This window comes from Calonectris borealis, chromosome 1 (genome assembly GCF_964195595.1).
Source record: "Calonectris borealis chromosome 1, bCalBor7.hap1.2, whole genome shotgun sequence".
In the NCBI taxonomy this organism is placed as follows: Eukaryota; Metazoa; Chordata; class Aves; order Procellariiformes; family Procellariidae; genus Calonectris; species Calonectris borealis.
The window spans coordinates 86,860,992-86,878,829 of record NC_134312.1 but is presented as its reverse complement, the minus strand read 5'-3'; the positions used below and the strand labels follow the sequence as shown (position 1 = coordinate 86,878,829).

Here is a 17,838-nt window from a genome sequence, read left to right as displayed (position 1 = left end):
GAGCTGCAGCTCCTGAGCCCCTGCCCGTGGGGTCCCGGGGCCCGGCGCCGCAGCCTGTGCCGCCTCGGGGACGGTGCCTCCCTGCCGTGCGCTCTCTGGGCTGAACCCGGGCCTCGCTCCTGCCGGGGTGGACTCCCCGCTCCGTGCTTTTGTGCTCTCGTTTCCCTCCTTGCAGATTTTAGGGTGCTAATTCACACAGCTCCCTTTGCCCAGCCACTCAAGGCTCTTTCATTAACAAGAAAAAAGCAATCAAAGAAGCCTCGTCTTTGTTTTGAAAGTGGGGGAACCGAGGCAGAGATAGCAAAAGAATGGGAAAATGATGGGTCCAAGAGCAGAGCCTAGTCGTTCCTGACTCTCATCCTCGCTCAGTGGGACCACAGATGCTTCCTCAGATGTTTGGTTTTATATGAAAACAGGCCAATGTGTTTCAAAAAAACCTCAGAACAAGTTTTGATTTTGAAGTTCGAAGGATCAGTATGTCAAAGATGGGGAATATTCGGGGCCAAAAGATCCTCTGCTGCTTTTGCAAATGCAGTTTCATATGGTGTCAGAGTTCACAGAATATCATCTTCCTTGGAAAAAAGCAGAACGTACATCAACATCATGCTGTTGCCAAAAAGGCACACATCATACCAGTTTGTATGGCTAGAAGGATAGCTTGTAGGTCGGATGAAATAAGCTGTCAGGTCAACTCTGTACTACTGTGACTTCAGCACTCGCAGCACTGAGTGACACAGGACTGAGCGTCCAGTTTGAGTACCACACTGCTACAAAACAGGCAAATGTGGGGGAGTGAAGCCACAGAGGGAACAACTCACCTGGGCCATCCAAGCAGGAGGACTGAAAAAAATGCAGTGTGTAGTCTAGAGAAGAAGGAATTGAGGGAGACATGGCAACTGACTTCAAGTACATACAAAGATGCTTCAAAGAGGCAATGAATAATTACCTTATCTGTGGTGGACAAGAAAAGAACTATTAGCCCATCAATAGTGCCTGTCACCACATGGGCAGTGAGGGGAAGACCAGTAAAAGGATTGGCCTTCTGGTCAGTGAAGTGGAAAATCGACGAAAGATACCAAGAATTTGCTAGGTGAATACCTTAAATAGCACCAATGACAAGTGGGTAAAAAACCATTCTAGATTTCTAAGCGCTTAGGCAAAATCAATGCTTTCAGACCAGTTAGGCTTGATGAAATTTATCCTGGGATGGTTGGAGAACTGGCTGAGCTGGCTGAAAAACATCAGGCCCACTGGCAGTTATCTTTGAGATCTCTAGAGAATGGAGAAGTTCAGAAGACTGGAAAAGGCCAAATATATTGTCTATTTAAAAAAAAAAAAGAATCTGAGGAATTACTGGCCAGCCAGTGTTACTTTACTGCCTCCCCCCGTGATACTGGAACAAATAAACATTAAGTAGACAACTAACATTTTCCATTTGTCAAAAAAAGAAATCAAGTCAAACCAATCTTTCATGGTAGACTAACAGGCCTTGTGGATAAGGAAGTAACAATAGATGTTATAAATTTTGACTTTGTCCTGGTTCTGGCTGGAGCAGAGTTAACTTTCTTCCCAGTAGCTGGGGGAGGTGCTGTGTTTTGGGTTTGGTATGAGAGGAATGTTGATGGCCCACTGATGTTTTGGTTGTTGCTGAGTGGTGCTTGCACTGGGGACTTTTCAGCTCCCCATGCTCTGCCAGGCATAGCCAGGGCGGCTGACCCAGCTGGCCAATGGGGTATTCCATACCGTGTGACGTCATGCTCAGTATATAATTAGGAGGCATGGTCCGGGAAGGGGGGGCTCTCACGCTCATGACGTGTGGGGTGCCAGTTGGCGGATGGTGAGCAGTTGCATTGTGCATCGCCTGCTTTGTATATTCTATTATTGTTGTTGTTATCATTATTATTATTACTACTGTTCTACTTTGTTTTATTTCCATTATTAAACTGTTTTTATCTCAACCTGTGAGTTTTCCTACTTGTTCCCTCCTGATTCTCTCCCCCATCCTACTGGAGGCAGGGGTTGAGCGAGCAGCTGTGTGGTGTTCAGTTGCTGGCTGGGGTCAAACCAGGACAGACTTCAGTAAGGATTGTTACTCTGTTTCATCTGACAGTCTTACAAACAAGCTAGGAAACATGGGAAACTGGATCTGCTGTTAGGAGAGTCTGATGCTGATTAGAAAACTCTAAGACTGGTTTTCAATGGTACGCTGCCTATCTGGAGAAAAGTATCAAGAAGGAGTCCTGCAGAGATCTGTTCTCAGTGTGGTATTAATAGTTTCTTCCGTGATTTATACAGTGGACTAGGAAGTGTGCCTATTAAATTTGCAGACAACACTAACCTGAGAAGGGTTGCAATGTATTTGGAAGACAAAATTAATATTCCAATGATCTTGATCAATGGGAGAATTGGTCTGAAAGAGTAGAACACCATTTAAAGTTCTGCACTTGGAAAGAAATAATGAATTTCACAAATTTAGGATGGGGAATAGCTAGGCAGAGACCTCCATTTTGTGACTGGTCCCCATCAGGCCCAGGACCTTCAGCGAGTACTGGCTATCATCGAACTCAGACTGGCTGAAGGATGCAAAGCCCGGAATAGCCTTTTCAGGAACTGTACAATTTGCTTTTCTCAACTCTCCAAGAGTTATTGAGGCCCCCTGATATTTCAGTTCTTACTGCCAAAATATTTACACTTTGCATGCAAGGGTCCATTGACTTTGCTCCTTTTCCTGCTGACTTTAGATCAGACCCTTTGCTTTCTACCCGCAGACAGAAATATTTGTGGCTTCAGTAGGATACTTATCCACCAACAGCTATAGGTGTGGTTGTCCTGGATGCTCTGCCACCACTGCCACTTCTGATTCCTTTAGTTGCATCACAGTCTTTCAGGACTGTAAGGGATAAATGGGGCCATCCAACTTTTCCTTCCATCTCCTTTGCTCTGGGTCTAAGACCTAGAAAGTCGCACTCTGCAAGGTCTCTTTCTGTACCTTCAGGTGGAGGGGCACCCATGCCTCACTCTTAGGCAATGGCAAACTGTGACTGAGCCATGGAAGATGCTTTCTGAAGGCCTGCTACAGGTCATGATACCATAACATTTGCAGTAGATCAAAGATTGCTTAATGTTGGAACCAGTTCAATGATGAGCACTGCTTTGCAAGAGTCTTGGTGAGCTCGAAGGCAGCCAAGAGCCAGGGAAAAGAAACTGTCTTCCCAGGAGAAGAGAAAGAGGGGAAGAGAAAAGAAGAGAGGATACATTTTTCTTTAGTGTGTCTTGTCCTTGCAGGCAGCAGCGATGACCCTGGGTGCATTCCCTATGGGGCCTGTTCTTGCTGCTCAGACTGAAGAAGGGAGGCTGTGAGCACTTTTTTACAGAGCAGTCTTTCGGAGTCCCTGTCCTGAAGTAGGCCAGGCTGGACTGGTATCATAGGCTGGTGTCGTGGGCATGCCCCAAGACCCTGATATAAACGTTTGTAAATCAAAACTGCTTCGTCTTGACTTCTTCATTGCTCAGTCTCTGATGGCCATGCCTTATCTCAATGCCTACACTCCCCTTCTCCATGTCTTTGTACAGTCTATTGTTTTTCCTAGGAGCAGCACTGTCCATCTGTTCTTCTTGAAAGTAATTCAAGATTCTGCCCAAAAGCCTCCTCCCTCTGTCTCTCTCTTCAAGTGCTCTTGTTAACCCTTGATCACACTGAGCATATACCGGATTGGCATTTGGTAGTAGCGTTCTTGTTTTTTCATTCCAGGGGCTTCATTCTGGAAGGATCGGGTTAATGCACTCATAGTCCTGGGATGACTACAACTTACAGGCAAGTAGGAAGCAATATCATAAGGCAGACATCTGGAAGAGTGGAATGTATTGTGCCAGTGTTATATAGCACGTGCAGCCTCGGTCTCCATGTGTAAGAGTGGTTATGTAAATGTCTTTTCAAGTGTCTCCATCTTAATACAGCTGCCTGCCAGATGTAGGGTGCTTCCCCATCAATGCCTGAATGGGTGTCTGAAGTGCACTTTCAAAGTGAAATTTCCAGTAATCCCTGCTTGCTGGGCTTTGGTTTGTACTGCAGAACAGTCTTGGTGTGCAAACTAGATTCCTTTCAGGTGGCGCTAAGCTAGTAGCTGTGCCGTACACAGGAGCACACCTCATGCATTTCACACCACTAACTGGTGTGCAGTCCATGAGACCAGGGAAGACGTAATCCAAAGTAAAGCTCCCCAAACATGTTTGGTATGGATGTTGGATTTCCAGCCCCAACTCTATCACTTTAAAGATTTGCTCCTGTTGAGCCATACTACTTGCTAGCACAGAACTGGCTGTAGATGTCATATGCATTTCAAAGCTGTAAGGAGAGCAATCAAGAAGACTTACTGCCAAAGAATAGTGCCTAAAACAGCACCAGACATCAGTTTTTGGACAGATGAACTGCATCTGGGAAGTCTGGAGAGGACCCTGCAGAGAAGCATATTCCTTTTGAAAAGGAGAGGATGGGATTTGATTCTGAAAACAATTTATTTCTAGCCCCTAATGTCACAGGAGGCAGTACACATCCTGCAAGCTCCTCTTCGTGCTTTTCCCATTCTTTTAGAGGCTATACACGAATGAGCTCTGATTTTCCAAGCGGTTTGCTCTTCCTTTGGAATCACATGTGTAGAAGCATGAAAACTGTAACGGAGTTGACATTTCTATGGCTTATCTGAAGCCATCACGTACTTTTCAGCTAAATGCAGGCACTTTTAACCCATTACCACCAGCTGCAACATTTTAGTGATCCAAAAGCAAATAATAAAACAGCAGTCCGTCAGCCAGATGAACGTGTGCTATTGACTCTGTGACATAGTTTTAATGATGTATTATAACATTACGCATATTTGTGCAGCATATATACATACCATATACACGCCGCTTCGCTCCAGCGGCGGGCAGAGGGACTGGCAAAGCCCGTGCTGGCATGCCCGTCCTCTCCGCCACCGGTGCTGGACCAGCGGGGGAGCGCCGGGCTCGGGAACAGGGGGACGGCGCCCGGCAGCGGGCGGTGACACGGGGAAGCGCCCGCGCCGCCCCCCTGGCTGCACCTGCAGACCCGAAGCCGCCCGGGGGCAGCTCCAGCTGCATCGGCATGTCGCCTGCTGCAAGGAGGCCGGGCGGCGGGAGGGACCCGAGCGGCCGGGGCGGGGCCGCGGCCGGGGCCAGGCAGGGGCAGGGGCAGGGGCAGTCCTCCGGGCGCTGGCAGCCCGCGGGACTCTGGCCCTTTAAGGCGCGCTGGTGCGGCGCTCGCGGGGTGCCTGGCCCTTTAAGAGCTGGCCCCGCCCCCCACCCCGTGAGCCCTCCGAGCCCCGGCAGCGCCAGGTACGGTGCCGGGCGCGGGGAGCCCCGCCGAGCCGCGCCGTCCCCTCCGCCCGCCCGCGCGGGGCGGGGAGTGCCGGGGCGGGGCGGGGGTCCCGCCGCCCGGGCGGCTGGCGGGAGGGGCGGGCGGGGGCGCGGGACTCGTTGGGGAGGCCGCGGCCTTGCTGTCCTGGCGAGCGGGTGTCCTCTCCCGGGCCGGCCCGGCGGCGGGCGGGGGCTGGGGCAGGGCGGAGGGGGGTGGGGGTGGGTGTCCCGCTCCCGGCCCGTGGGGTCGCGCTGCCCCGCTCCCGGCCCGTGGGGTCGCGCTGCCCGGGGCGGTGGGGGTCGGAGGCTCTTCCTGGCCATGGCAGCTGTGCCCGCCCGGGCTGCCCTCGGCCGCGCTGGGAGCCGGCGGGGGAGGTGGCGCCGTGGCGGCATGCCTCTGACCCCGGCCTCCCCACCCGGGCAGGCGGAGGGAGCGGCCGGCCTCCCCCCGCAGGCTGCGGGGCCCGCAGGGGAGGGAGGGCTGGCGGGCGGCGGCTGGGTCGGGGCATGGGGCCCGGCGCCGCGCGCCCCCGGCAGCCGGTCGCTCCGCCTGGCGTTCACCCGGTGTCTGTGCCGCCCCGGGGCCAGGTGCAGGCCCGGTGGGGTTTGGCGGCGACCCTCCCTCCCTGCCTGGCGCCATGGCCATGAGGGAGCTGGTGGAACCGGAGTGCGGGGGCTCCAACCCCCTCATGAAGCTGGCCGGCCACTTCACCCAGGACAAAGCCCTGCGGCAGGAAGGACTTCAGGGCCCGCTGGCCTGGCCCCCCGGGGCTTCCGGAGCTGCAGCCGTGAGTGTTGCCGGTCGCTCCGCTTGCTGAGCTGGGGCTGGATGTAGGGCCTGCCCGCGACTGGGTCAGTCAGAGTGGGATAGGGGTGTGCTGGCTGAAGCGGGGCGTGGGGTAGCAGTGCGGGGGGACTGTTGGTGCAGATTGGTGTAGTGTTGCTTTTTTTTCTGGGGAAGGAGGTGACGGGGCCACCCGATTTGTCCTGCAGGGTTGTGGGGTGAGGGCCTGTTTGTGGAAGCTGCGTTTATGGGCACTCAGAGGATGTTGGTGGCTGTGGTGAGCTGAATGCCTGACTGTCACAGGCCCTAAGCCAGAAAGTGATGGGAGGGGGGTGGGACAGTGTCACTCAAGGTATTCCTGCTCCTTTAGCTTCCACATAAGCAGGCAGCTAATGCAAGAAAATGCTGACAGCCTAAGCTCAAGGAAGATGTAAACTAATCGGGTCATGGGGTGTGTGTGAAGAGGGGTATGGGGTCAAAGCTGTTAGGATAATTGCCCACTATTCCCTGTAGGTATCCAAACCACTGGGAGTGGCCACCGAAGATGAGGTAAGAACAGATTGATGCATCTCCTTACTGCTTTTCTCATCAACGCTGTTTGCTACTTTTCCCCTTACCTGATATTAATCTTTCCTTCTGACAAGCCCATTTCTTTCTCTCATGTTCCATGGCTCTGCCTGTTCATCTTCTGTGCTATGTTTGTAATCCACCTCTGTCTTTGGCAGCTGGTTGGGGAGTTCCTGCAAGAGCAGAATGCCCCTTTACTGTCCCGTGCACCCCAGACCTTTAAGATGGATGACCTGTTGGCTGAGATGCAAGAGATTGAACAGTCAAGCTTCCGACAGGCCCCTCAGCGAGGTGAGGGGAGCTAGAGTAGGTGGAGAGCTGGAAAAGATCTTGGTGTCATGGTTAAGCTCCTATCAGGGTGGTTCCCATCTATTCAGCGCTTGTGAGATTGTTTCCAGATTTGGGCTTTCCATTACACTGAACAAGTCCCATGGAGATCAGTAAGGTGTTCAGGGACTGGAATATGTGGTGTAAGAGGAAAGGCTGAGGAAATTGGGTTTGTTCAGCCTGGGGAAGAGGAGTCTAAGGGCAGGGAGGGTGAGGGGTGGAGTGTCTAGTTGTGGTCTTCAGCAGCCACGGCCAGGATCTTCGTGGCAATACACAGCAAAAGGACAAGGGGCAATGGAGACAATTTGCAGAAAGGGGAACAGACTAGATGTAAGGAAACATTTCTTCCCTTGGAGGACGGTTCAGTACTGGAACAGGTGCCTAGGCAGGCTGGGGAATTGCCAGCCTTGGACAAGTTCAGAAGTTACCTGATGAGTGCCCTGAGCAACCTAATCTCTAGCTTTAGTGTTAACCTGCTGTGAGAACACTAGCAACCTCCAGAGATTCCGTCCAAGTGGAATCTTTCTGTGATTTTATTCTAACCAAGAGAAAGGAAAAGATCAGAGATGATGGGGGCTAGCCTGGAACACTTAAATGATGCCTTTGAGTCCTCTGATCCTCACTTTTGTTTTTTTCTTCTTGTAGCTCCAGGTGTGGCAGCCCTGGCGCTTTCTGAAAACTGGACCCAGGAATTCTTGGCTGCAGCAGATAGTGCTGGTGATGTCTCTTCAGATTACAATGAGGCTGACTGGTCACAGGAGTTCATTGCTGAAGTGACAGGTGAAGGGTCCCTTTCGGAATTACTGTCAAGACGTTGCCCAGTCACATGCCTGTGTATAGTGGAGAGTTACTGAATGTGAAATTGGAGTAATGCTTTGGGGCCCAGCAGTCAGTGTTTACTCTAGCAGCTTTAACGGGGAAAAAAAAGCTGCTTTTGCGATGGCTTAGGCAAATTGTGAACAACGTGGTGTGGAAGCTTTTATTCAGGTATAAGGGTCTTTTGTTTTTAGCTTAGGTTACTTGGAGAACTTAAGAGAAGCAGGCTATTCAAATTGCTTTTATAAAAATTATTATGATTCAATTGATGCAAATTCTGGAGATGGTCTGGTACTGCTTCTTGCTTACATGTTCTCTAATTCCCTCTCTTAAGGATAATTTGCCTTTGGTACAAAGGTAAATATTGTTTAGTGTGCTTTGGCCAAATACTTTTTATCAGTTTCATGGAGGTAGAGGGATGTTGCACCTTGGAAATGTGCAAAGTGAGTGTTTCTGGCCCAAAGGTTAAGCTTTCCATTTCAAGCTAGCCAGTAGTTTATCTGAAAAGCCATCCTGCGTTGTGTATAGAGCTGGAGCTGGAATAGGGTCCTGTTACCGTCCATGACCTAATCTGGAAGTTATGAGTAAGATTTAAATAGATGCTATTCTCTTCTCCAGGAGTGGCCACTGTAGAGAGCCAGGTTGTCCCATTCTTTGACCTTCACTCTTTATACTTCTGGAAATATAAATCAGCATTTACAAAGGTCTTTGAGAAAGTTCTGATGAAAACCTAGTGCTTTGTAGGCTGTGCTTTTGACCTACATAGTATCCCACATGGAGCAGACAAGTAAGTTGTGAAATTCAAGTAGAGAATCATAAGGTTATTGGCACCACAGTGGCATCTATATTAATACACAGTCTGAACCTAAGGCTTGATTTTTAGATCAGAATAAACAAAGTTAGAAGAAACAAGCGTAAACAGTCTTTCTTTGAAGAGGTCTTCTTTGTATGTTAGCTAACTGTGTGTAAAGTGGAGAAAGCAAAATCTGAAGTAAATCTGAGTGATGGTCAGCCTATCTTAGTCCTCTCCCCATTCTTCCTGATGTCCTATGCAGATCCACTGTCTGTGTCTCCTGCCAAGTGGGCAGAAGAATACCTAGAGCAGTCGGAGGAGAAACTGTGGCTTGGGGAATCGGAAGATCAGTCTTTGGCGGATAAATGGTGAGTCTGTCATCTCAAGACTAGTTATTGCTGCTAGGCACTTGGGTGGGTGAAGTCTGGATAGGTGATAGGAATCTGTTATGGCCTGAATGCTTTTTAGTCATTTAACCTAGATTGATGTTCTCAGGCCTTTGGTTTCAGAGAAAGAAGGAAACAATGCTTGGAGACTGAAGTTTTTAAGAGATCCTAGTTTTTCTATTTTCTAGTTCCAGGAACATATTGTGATCGTGTAGGCTAACTTAATCTCATACCTAATGCAAGGTTCCTTAAAGTGATTTCAGGAACTCCTAATCGAGCAGAACTTTTTTTCACAACAGATGCTCTTTTAGATTTAAAGATCTCAAGTACTAGACTCTACTAGTTGTAAACTTCCTTCACTTTATTCTCCCTGTTTGACAAACCACATCCAGCCTTTCCTCTGCATATTTCTAGATTCAGCCTTCCAGACATTATTTTCATTTGTTTTTGCGTGGTAGATTAAAGAACAGTCTACTACTACAGATCTTCTCTGTATAGATACCGGTTGACTACAGTCAAGTTTTTCAATTAAAGAAGCAAAACACAAGCAAGCAATTTGAGCTTCTTAGATCTTTCCCTAAAAGATATTTTGCATATTTGGATTCTCCTTTGTCCTGGCTCTTGCTTTTTCTGATACCTTTCTGCAAATATGGATATTCCCGTGTTACTGCCGCCAGGTCCAAAGACTTCACCAAGACTGAATGTAGTGGTAACACCTGGAACTGGTCCTATCCTGCTGTAAGCCAGACAACATATTGAGTTGTGTGCTTGCTATGAGCCCTCAATCCACTGCGGAGCTGATGCTTTTCCAAGACACCGTTCCTCTTCCATAAGCACAACCTACTTTCTTTGTTCCTAGATATATGACCTGACCTTGTTTTTGGTAGTGCTAAAACTTGCAATGTCTGATAGCATGTGAGCTTGCCAAAGAATCCAGACTGTTCTGCAGAACTGTGCTGTCACTGTAATTGTTTAATTCTAGTACTGTTTGTGTCAGTCACTTGCACAGTTAACCTAGTAGTAATTTTGAATTTTTAGAGATGGATAAAGGTACTGAATAACTTAGGAGAACCCCAGAGTCTTTGGAGAGGGGTTGTATCCCTCAATACTGTTGTCAGGCCCATTGTGTAGACTGTTGTTAGTGAAAAAGTTCACTGTTGCCTGGTATCAGACTCTCTCTTTCCCTTTTACTGCCTTTGAACACAGGTATGAGGAATATCAACCTGAGGATGATCTTAAGAAAACTGTTAGTGATTTCCTCTCTAAAGTCGATGATCCAAAACTCAAGAATTCCGAGGTAAGAAATTCCCTGACTGGGGCTGATAGGTATCTAGTGTGAATAAGGGGTGTGGGGAATTGAGAAGGGGAAAGACAGTAAAGGAATAAAGCCTCCTGCTGTCCCGTGTTTCCATTTCTTCCCTGATTCTTAGAAGTTGAACCCTACAATCCACTCTAGATACTATCCATCTGTACCACATGACTCTGGTGCAGTCCTGTTCTCCCCACCTTTTCGGGCCTTTTTGGCTCACTTTGCAGAGAGAAGCCCCCTTAGTGAAGGAGGGGGGCATGGGCAGAGGGCTTGTTGGCAAAGCATCTGCCCAGCTCCACCCTTGTTTCATTTCTCTGCCGCAGTTCCTAAAGTTTGTCCGCCAGATCGGAGATGGGAGGGTATCGATCGAAGCTAATCAGGTGACCCACAGAGACCAAGATCAGGCAGAGCAATGGGCAGCTGAGTTTATACAGCAGCAGGTAGGAGCCCCAGCCCTATGTGCTCTGAAGGAGGAAAGCTTTTTGCCACAGTGCACAGTCTGGGAGCGAGGGAGAATGGCAAGTCCAACTCTCAGCAATGCTTTACTAATGACTAGGCTGGGGGGAGGTGAGGGAGGGGCTGTTGGGCTCTTCTTAGCAGAGTCTAGCCAGAAGCTGGGAAGGTATTTGGGCACTATGAATTTTCTCATCTCCCGTAGCACCTGGGAGGAAGGGGATATCCAAATGAACTCTTTTCTACTTTACAGCCCATCAGTTCTTGCTGATGGGGCGGAGGGGTCATCACAGACCCTCCTGCTGTTTTGGGATGTGCCCTGAGGTTGCCAAATTCTAAAAAGAAAGGTGTGTTTCTGTTTCCAAACTCCTAGGGGGCATCCGATGCCTGGGTGGATCAATTTGCGCGATCTGGGAACATGTCAACTCTTGATACGGAATTTGAGCAGGCAAAGACTGCTGTGGAGGTAAAGCTGACAGAGGAGGAGGGCTGGGGTACCAACTGAGTGCCCATGGTAGGGTTACCTCTCTCCTTTGCATGCAGTGAGGAGGGCTACAAACATTTAAGAGGGAGTTCTCTGGGGTATCTATAGAGCTCAATTTATGGTTGAGGTACTCTAGTCACATTCCGTTCTCCCTTCAGTCAGATGTGGACTTCTGGGACAAACTCCAGGCAGAGTGGGAGGAAATGGCCAAGAGAGATGCAGAGGCTCACCCTTGGCTCTCTGATTACGAAGACCTCAGCTCCTCATCATATGACAAGGTAATAGAGAACAGGGTCTCTCAGCCCTAGCGCTGTGATGGACTGCCTTGAGGAGACTGGCAGTATGTCTGCCTCGCAGGTGAGCTCCACAGGCCTCAAATGCTGCTAGGATTCCTTCTCTCACTGATCTTTTGCTGTCACTTGCACCCTCATCCCAGAGCAGCTAGGGGTTAAACAAATACTGTTTTCACTTGTGCTTGTCTGCAAATGCTGTCTAGTTCTTGTCCAACACCAAATACCAGTTAATGCTGGGATTCTTTGCAATGAGTGCAAGTGTTGTCGCCCCCCCACTCCCCCCCGCCCCAAGCTGATAGGACCCACACCAGATGTTTAGTCTCTGTTACAATTTATTCCAGGCTTGGTTTGGGAGAATTTTTCAGCGCAGAGCAGGCAGGAAGATGAGCTATTGTTCTCTGATCTGTTACAAACTAGCAGAGAGGACGAGGTGCTGGCTGGTCTGCAGTTTGAGTGTTTCTGATGCATTAAGACTAGACTGTGCTGTAGAGAGTGCTTTTCTCCCTAAGCCTGTCTCCTAGCATTAGCCCCTATCTGTCTTCCTTGCTAGGGTTACCAGTTTGAGGAAGATAATCCCATGAGAGATCACCCGGATGCATTTGAAGAGGGGCGGAAGCGCTTGGAGGAGGGTGACCTCCCCAATGCTGTCCTGCTCTTTGAGGCTGCAGTGCAACAGAAGCCAGATCATATGGAGGTGAGTGAGAGCAAGATAACAGGCCTTGGCCAGATGTCCTGCTGCTTGCGTCCTTCCCTTGTGAGGTGTCAGGATGTGTGTAGAAAATTCACTTCAATGTTAGGAGCTGTGCAGGGTGTATGAAAACATCTCATTTTTCTGTGGCTCTGGGTATGTAAGCTGATGTATGTGAATCCCCAGGGGGGCTGTGGGCAAGGAGGTTTATGACTAAGGTCGGTTACAGAAAGCACAAAGGCTCTGGCCCAGAGCTGTGTAAAATCTTTGGAGCACATGAGACTCTGTGTGGAGCCAAGACAAGGAGTTCTCATCTCCTAAGTTGTTTCTGTGTAAGTCTTTATTGGCATTGCAAGTTTGGAGATGCTTATGGCAGATAACTGCTTTCAATGTCTGTATTAAAGACTAATTCTGGGCAGCTCATTAGACTCTTGGGGTCCTGGTTAGGTCTTCCATCTAGATGCCAGGAGAAGATGTAACACCAAAAGGGTTGAGAGAGATGGCTTGGATCAGTCTTCATTTGAAGCTGTGAGCCAGAGCATGATTTTTATACAGAAGACAAGTTTCCAGCTCCTAATTCAGTGAATACCTATTTCCATAAAGCACTTCAGCTTCTGCGGGATGGATTGAGAAATAGAATAGTCTGTGTGGCTTTCTCCAGAAGTAGAGGATGTGGATATTCGCGGGAGGAAGAGGAAGGATGCAAATACACCCATGTTGTCTGTTTCTGGAGTGCCTGCCTCAAGGACCCAGGGATGCTGGATTCTCAGTGTGTCCGATTCAAGCCCTGCTAATTGTATAGGATTGGAAATACCTAATTTGTTAATCCTGAGGCTTAGATGAAAGTAACCTTTTAGAACAGAGGTTCTTGGCTTCTGGGAATACAGGTATCTGACTTTCTAGGGTCCTGGGAGTAGGTAAAAAGTAAGTAGAGATTTTGGAGATCTACTTTAGCTTTGAAGTGGTCAAAAGATGTTGCTAATATTCCTTTAGAATTGGCACTCCCTTCTCATAGGCAGTATGGGCTGCAGGCTGAGCATAAATGGAGAGGTAGTTGAAACCTTAGGGGAAGAAATCTTGGGCCAGTTCTGGCTAGCTGTATTGAAAACATTCTGAATTCTTCTACTGTGACTCTGCAGAAGGTACAGGAGAAGTCAAGACTTCACAAACGGTACAGTGATCAAATAGACTTGAAGAATTGCTCTGAAGGAAATGTCATGGTTGCGTTGATCCAAATCGCAACCTTACCTTGAATCTCAGCTCTTCTGCCTGCAGAAAACTATGCAGTTATCACTGGTCAGCTCTTCTTGAGTTGCAGCTAGCTATATGGTGAGGCATTAGAGATTTGAGACAGTAGATTGCCTCTTGCTCGTGGTGGCTTGTTCAGTGTGTCTGGGTCTTTGCTAATGAAACAATTTCCTTCCGTGAGACAGTGGATACTGCATTTTGTGACTTATGTTCAAAAACTGGGTACTTCATGCTGACAATCCCGCCAACTATCTAGCCTACTTTTGAGCAAGGGGTGTGGTTATCAACATAAAGTGAACAGGTACTTTGAATTTAGTGCCTTAATTAAATATTCCCTATGGAATTGGGTAGGAGATGGAAGTGGTTTTCATGTACTGGTGTCATGATGATTGAAGATTCAGTAAAATAACAGTGCTTCTACTTTCAGGTCTGATGGTCAACTCCCCAAGATTATCACTTGCTAGTGGACCACTGCACAAGTATATACAGCTGCCTACCTTGGGGGTCTCATTATTAGCACTGCTGCTGTGCCACTTTATTCTTAGGAAATAAGACATCTGCTTTTTCCTCCTTCCTCTGCAGTTTGACCACAGTTAGAAGTTAAAAGTGGAGATTCTGTGACTTAAAAGTGTAAAACTGCCAACAATTGCTTTATAATAGACCTCCAGGTAGACATTCACTACTTCTTTTCACTATAACAATGCCAGTTTTATTGGCCTTGAGGACCTACTTGCCTTCAAGTCTATATATCTTTCAAGAGAAACTTACATCTGTGGCTAATGTGTATACTTGCATATATTTGGTCTCACTCTAAAAATGTGTGGCATAATACAGTGGATTTAATCTCTGTGGTTTATCGGCTGATCTTTTTCTCTGGATGTGAAGAAGTCTGACTTTGTGCATTTTTATCTTCTCCAGGCCTGGCAATATCTGGGAACCACCCAAGCAGAGAATGAACAGGAGCTTTTGGCAATCAGTGCCCTCAGACAGTGAGTGTTGCAGAAGAGCTTCTGAGCATGGCTCCTTGTCTAGTGCATAGTGCCACCAGGACCATATGGCTAGCGTGGTGTGCTCTGTCTTGATTGCGTAACCTCCCTGTCTGGGTGTCTCCCAGACTGATTTAATACTGTATTCACTTTTCTTTCTTTGACCTGCAGGTGCTTGGAACTGCAGCCTGGGAACCTCACGGCACTTATGGCTTTAGCAGTCAGCTTCACCAATGAGTCCTTGCAGAAGCAGGCATGTGAGACCCTGCGGGACTGGCTACGCCATAAACCGGACTATGCCCACCTGCTGGAGAAGGAACCGGAGGAGAGTGTCTCGGGGACAAACTTGGGGCCTTCCAAGCGTGTCCTAGGTTCCCTGCTATCTGAGTGAGTTAGGGTTACAAATTTCAGCCTTCAGCTGAAAGGCTTCTTGGAGAGTTGGGATTGGTCCAGGCAGGAGCAGAGGGAGCAGCCCAAGGCCAGTTCTCTCCACAATACACCAGTATCTTTGTTCTGTGCTTTTCCAGCTCGCTATTCGTGGAGGTGAAAGAGCTGTTCTTGGCAGCTGTGCGCAGCAACCCCTCGACTGTGGATCCTGATGTTCAGTGTGGCCTGGGTGTCCTTTTCAACCTTAGTGGCGAGTACGAGAAGGCTGTGGATTGCTTCAGTGCCGCACTCAGTGTGCGCCCTAATGTAAGAAAGGGCAGACTGTGGATGCTGGAGGTATCTGGAGGTTTATGGGTGAAGGTTTGGGTGGAGGTGCTGCTTGTATGAGGGGTACATTTTTGGTGTGGAGGAATAAGACAGACACACAGGGAAGGGAGGATTGGCTTGGAGCTTAAAAAGATCCAGTTTATCTCAGCCCTTTCTCTCTGCCCCCTCCTCCAGGACCATCTTCTATGGAACAAGCTTGGTGCTACCCTGGCCAATGGGAATCGGAGTGAGGAAGCTGTGGCCGCATATCGTCGGGCACTGGAGCTCCAGCCAGGATACATCCGCTCTCGCTACAACTTGGGCATCAGTTGCATCAACTTAGGCGCCCACCGGTAAGCATGGGCAGATCTGCTGTGACCCTTGAGTGTGCATGTGTTTGTGGGAGAGAGACTGCGATAGGTTACTAGGGCAGTGCCACACTGCCTGCAGCCTTCCCTTGGCATAGGAGAGCAGAGCGAGTGCGTGGACTCTGGCCTGAGAACAAAATGTCATGCAGATGCAGTTGGAGTAGGGGCCATGTGGACTTCAGTTTCTGTTAAGAGAGAAAAGGGGGATCTCTGATGGTTCTGGAGCAGGGCAGGATCTGGTGAAGAAGAGGAAACTGTTTTGGAGGGGAAGTATTTCAGAAGCAAATGGGGAAGGGGGTATGAGATATACCGTCTTCTCCAGTAAGCATGTGTATGTTCTCATGTTGACAGTGAGGCTGTGGAGCACTTCTTAGAGGCTTTGCACATGCAGCAGAAGAGCCGAGGTCCGCGGGGGCAGCAAGGCGCTATGTCTGACAACATCTGGAGCACTCTCCGTATGGCCCTCTCCATGCTGGGACAGAGTGACCTGTATGGGGCAGCTGATGCCCATGATCTTCCCACACTGCTTCAGGCATTTGGCCTCCAGCAGTGACTCTGGGATGGACTCCCCTGCGAGTGCAGGGTTGGCCCAGCCCAGCAGTGACCTTCCTTAGAGAGAAAATGTTCACTAGGGTTCACACATATCTTTGCTCTGGTAGGGCAGATCATTGGCAACTGTTTTTTCAAGGACCTCCCGCTGAAGCGTGCAACTTCCCCTACCTGTCTCTTGTGGCCTGAGCATCTCTGAGCGGTTTGTGTTATCACCTCCATGACTGACTGACACTCTGCCGGTGTCACATCTGTCTGGCAGATGATCAAAGTGGGGAAGACAGCCACATCCAGCCCTCTCACCAGGCTGCGTTTGCCGTAATGCCCAGCTTGGCTGTGAGACCTTACGATAGCCGTTCTGCAGAGGCTACCTGCTGGATGCGTCTCGAGTGCAGGTTGCTTTGGTGGGGTGGGATTGCCACTTGGTGAAAGGGTGAAAAATTCTGGGTTTTGAGCATGCTTCCCCCATGTATGTGCTTGCATGTGTGTATATGTGGGTTGCTAGGGAAAACTGGGGGCTGCAGTCCCCTTTTCTGGGTACTGGTAACTTCATGGTACAGGCAGATGCTAGTTTCTCAGTGTGTCTTCATGAACCTTTTAAGAGCAGAGTATTGTACTTATGCTAGGGACACAGGTGGAAGCCCTTAGCCTGTCAGGGTAAGAAGAGATCCCAGAGTTCAGACTTGAGGGAATAGGATAAGAATAAAAATCTAAAATGTAACCTTCGCTCCCGGAATATGGTGGGGAAAGGGTCAAGTCTTTTCACTTGATCATCTGTCATTGTTTTCCTTTGTGCAGAAGTTCCCTATCTTGTGTGTAACTGAATCTTATTAATTATAAATATCTGTATATGATTCTATTGGGGAAAATGTTTTTTAATTGTAAAGTATTTTGTATAATAAAGGGGGGAGAATTAAAATTGCCAAGATGACATCTTTCTCTGTGCCTCTGTTGGAACTGCTTGCAGTGGGTAGTATAGATATCTGGGGGTATAAGCCCATTGGTTTTCAAAAGATAGATCAGAGTCTCTCTCAGTTTCTGTCTCCCCTTTTGACCCAGGTTTTGTTTTATTGATAGCTCATATGCAAATGAAGCTTAAAGGACCTCATTTTGCTGTAGCCTCAGGCTTCAGTTCTGTGAGCCAGCCGAAGAGCTTCCCTATGCCAAAAGCTCTGTCTTTTTCCTTGCTTAGATTTAGGGGTCAGTGAAGCACTTTTTTTCATTTTCTTGCCATCTGCAGTGAGGGAAGTTGTGTTACATTTTACCACCTCTTTGAGGAACCTGACTGCTGCAGTAGTCAAGACTGGGGGCTTAGGCAGGGAGCACTTACCCCTCCTCTTCCACCAGGTACCTTCTACCATACCTCTACTTCATAGGCTTATTTTTCTCTCACTACTGTAACAATTGGGAGCAGAAAGTGTGTGCAGAGAATAGTTCTTGCTGTATGTCTTCTGAGCTCTAGCTTCCCCTGTGTCTCCCGTCCAGCCCTGTGGCACTGAAACCTACATGCACTATTCTAAAAATTGCTGTAATGCACGCAAAACAATTTGCTGCTTGTGCTGTCTAAACGAAAGGGAAACACTGCTTCTGCGTCCGGCTCACACACACCACTCGTGCTCAGAGATGTGCCTTTTGGTTTTTACTGATCTCAATCCTTCTGTCAGATTCTTCTCTGCTCAGCAAAAGAAAACATTAGTGCCTCTGTTGTTCCTCACCTGCTG

General features: G+C 48.6%; 1 protein-coding gene across 3 annotated transcripts; it reads left to right on the top strand.

Annotated features, from left to right (window-relative positions):
• Window positions 1–5,305: 5,305 nt before the first annotated feature.
• Window positions 5,306–17,048, top strand: PEX5 (peroxisomal biogenesis factor 5). 3 transcript variants are annotated; one of them, XM_075164490.1, is made up of 16 exons: window positions 5,306–5,352; window positions 5,962–6,161; window positions 6,671–6,706; window positions 6,883–7,015; window positions 7,697–7,831; window positions 8,923–9,028; window positions 10,253–10,343; window positions 10,679–10,795; window positions 11,182–11,274; window positions 11,451–11,570; window positions 12,136–12,279; window positions 14,440–14,510; window positions 14,679–14,894; window positions 15,035–15,200; window positions 15,396–15,553; window positions 15,920–17,048. In XM_075164490.1, exons 2-16 carry the CDS (start codon window positions 6,012–6,014, stop codon window positions 16,119–16,121), a joined length of 1,938 nt encoding a protein of 645 aa, XP_075020591.1. In that variant the 5' UTR covers window positions 5,306–5,352; window positions 5,962–6,011; the 3' UTR covers window positions 16,122–17,048. The 3 variants fall into 3 exon arrangements, with proteins under 3 accessions (XP_075020591.1, XP_075020606.1, XP_075020599.1); XM_075164505.1 differs by lacking the exon at window positions 5,306–5,352 and having other exon boundaries at window positions 5,927–6,161; XM_075164498.1 differs by lacking the exons at window positions 5,306–5,352; window positions 10,679–10,795 and having other exon boundaries at window positions 5,932–6,161.
• The last annotated feature ends 790 nt before the right edge of the window (window positions 17,049–17,838 follow it).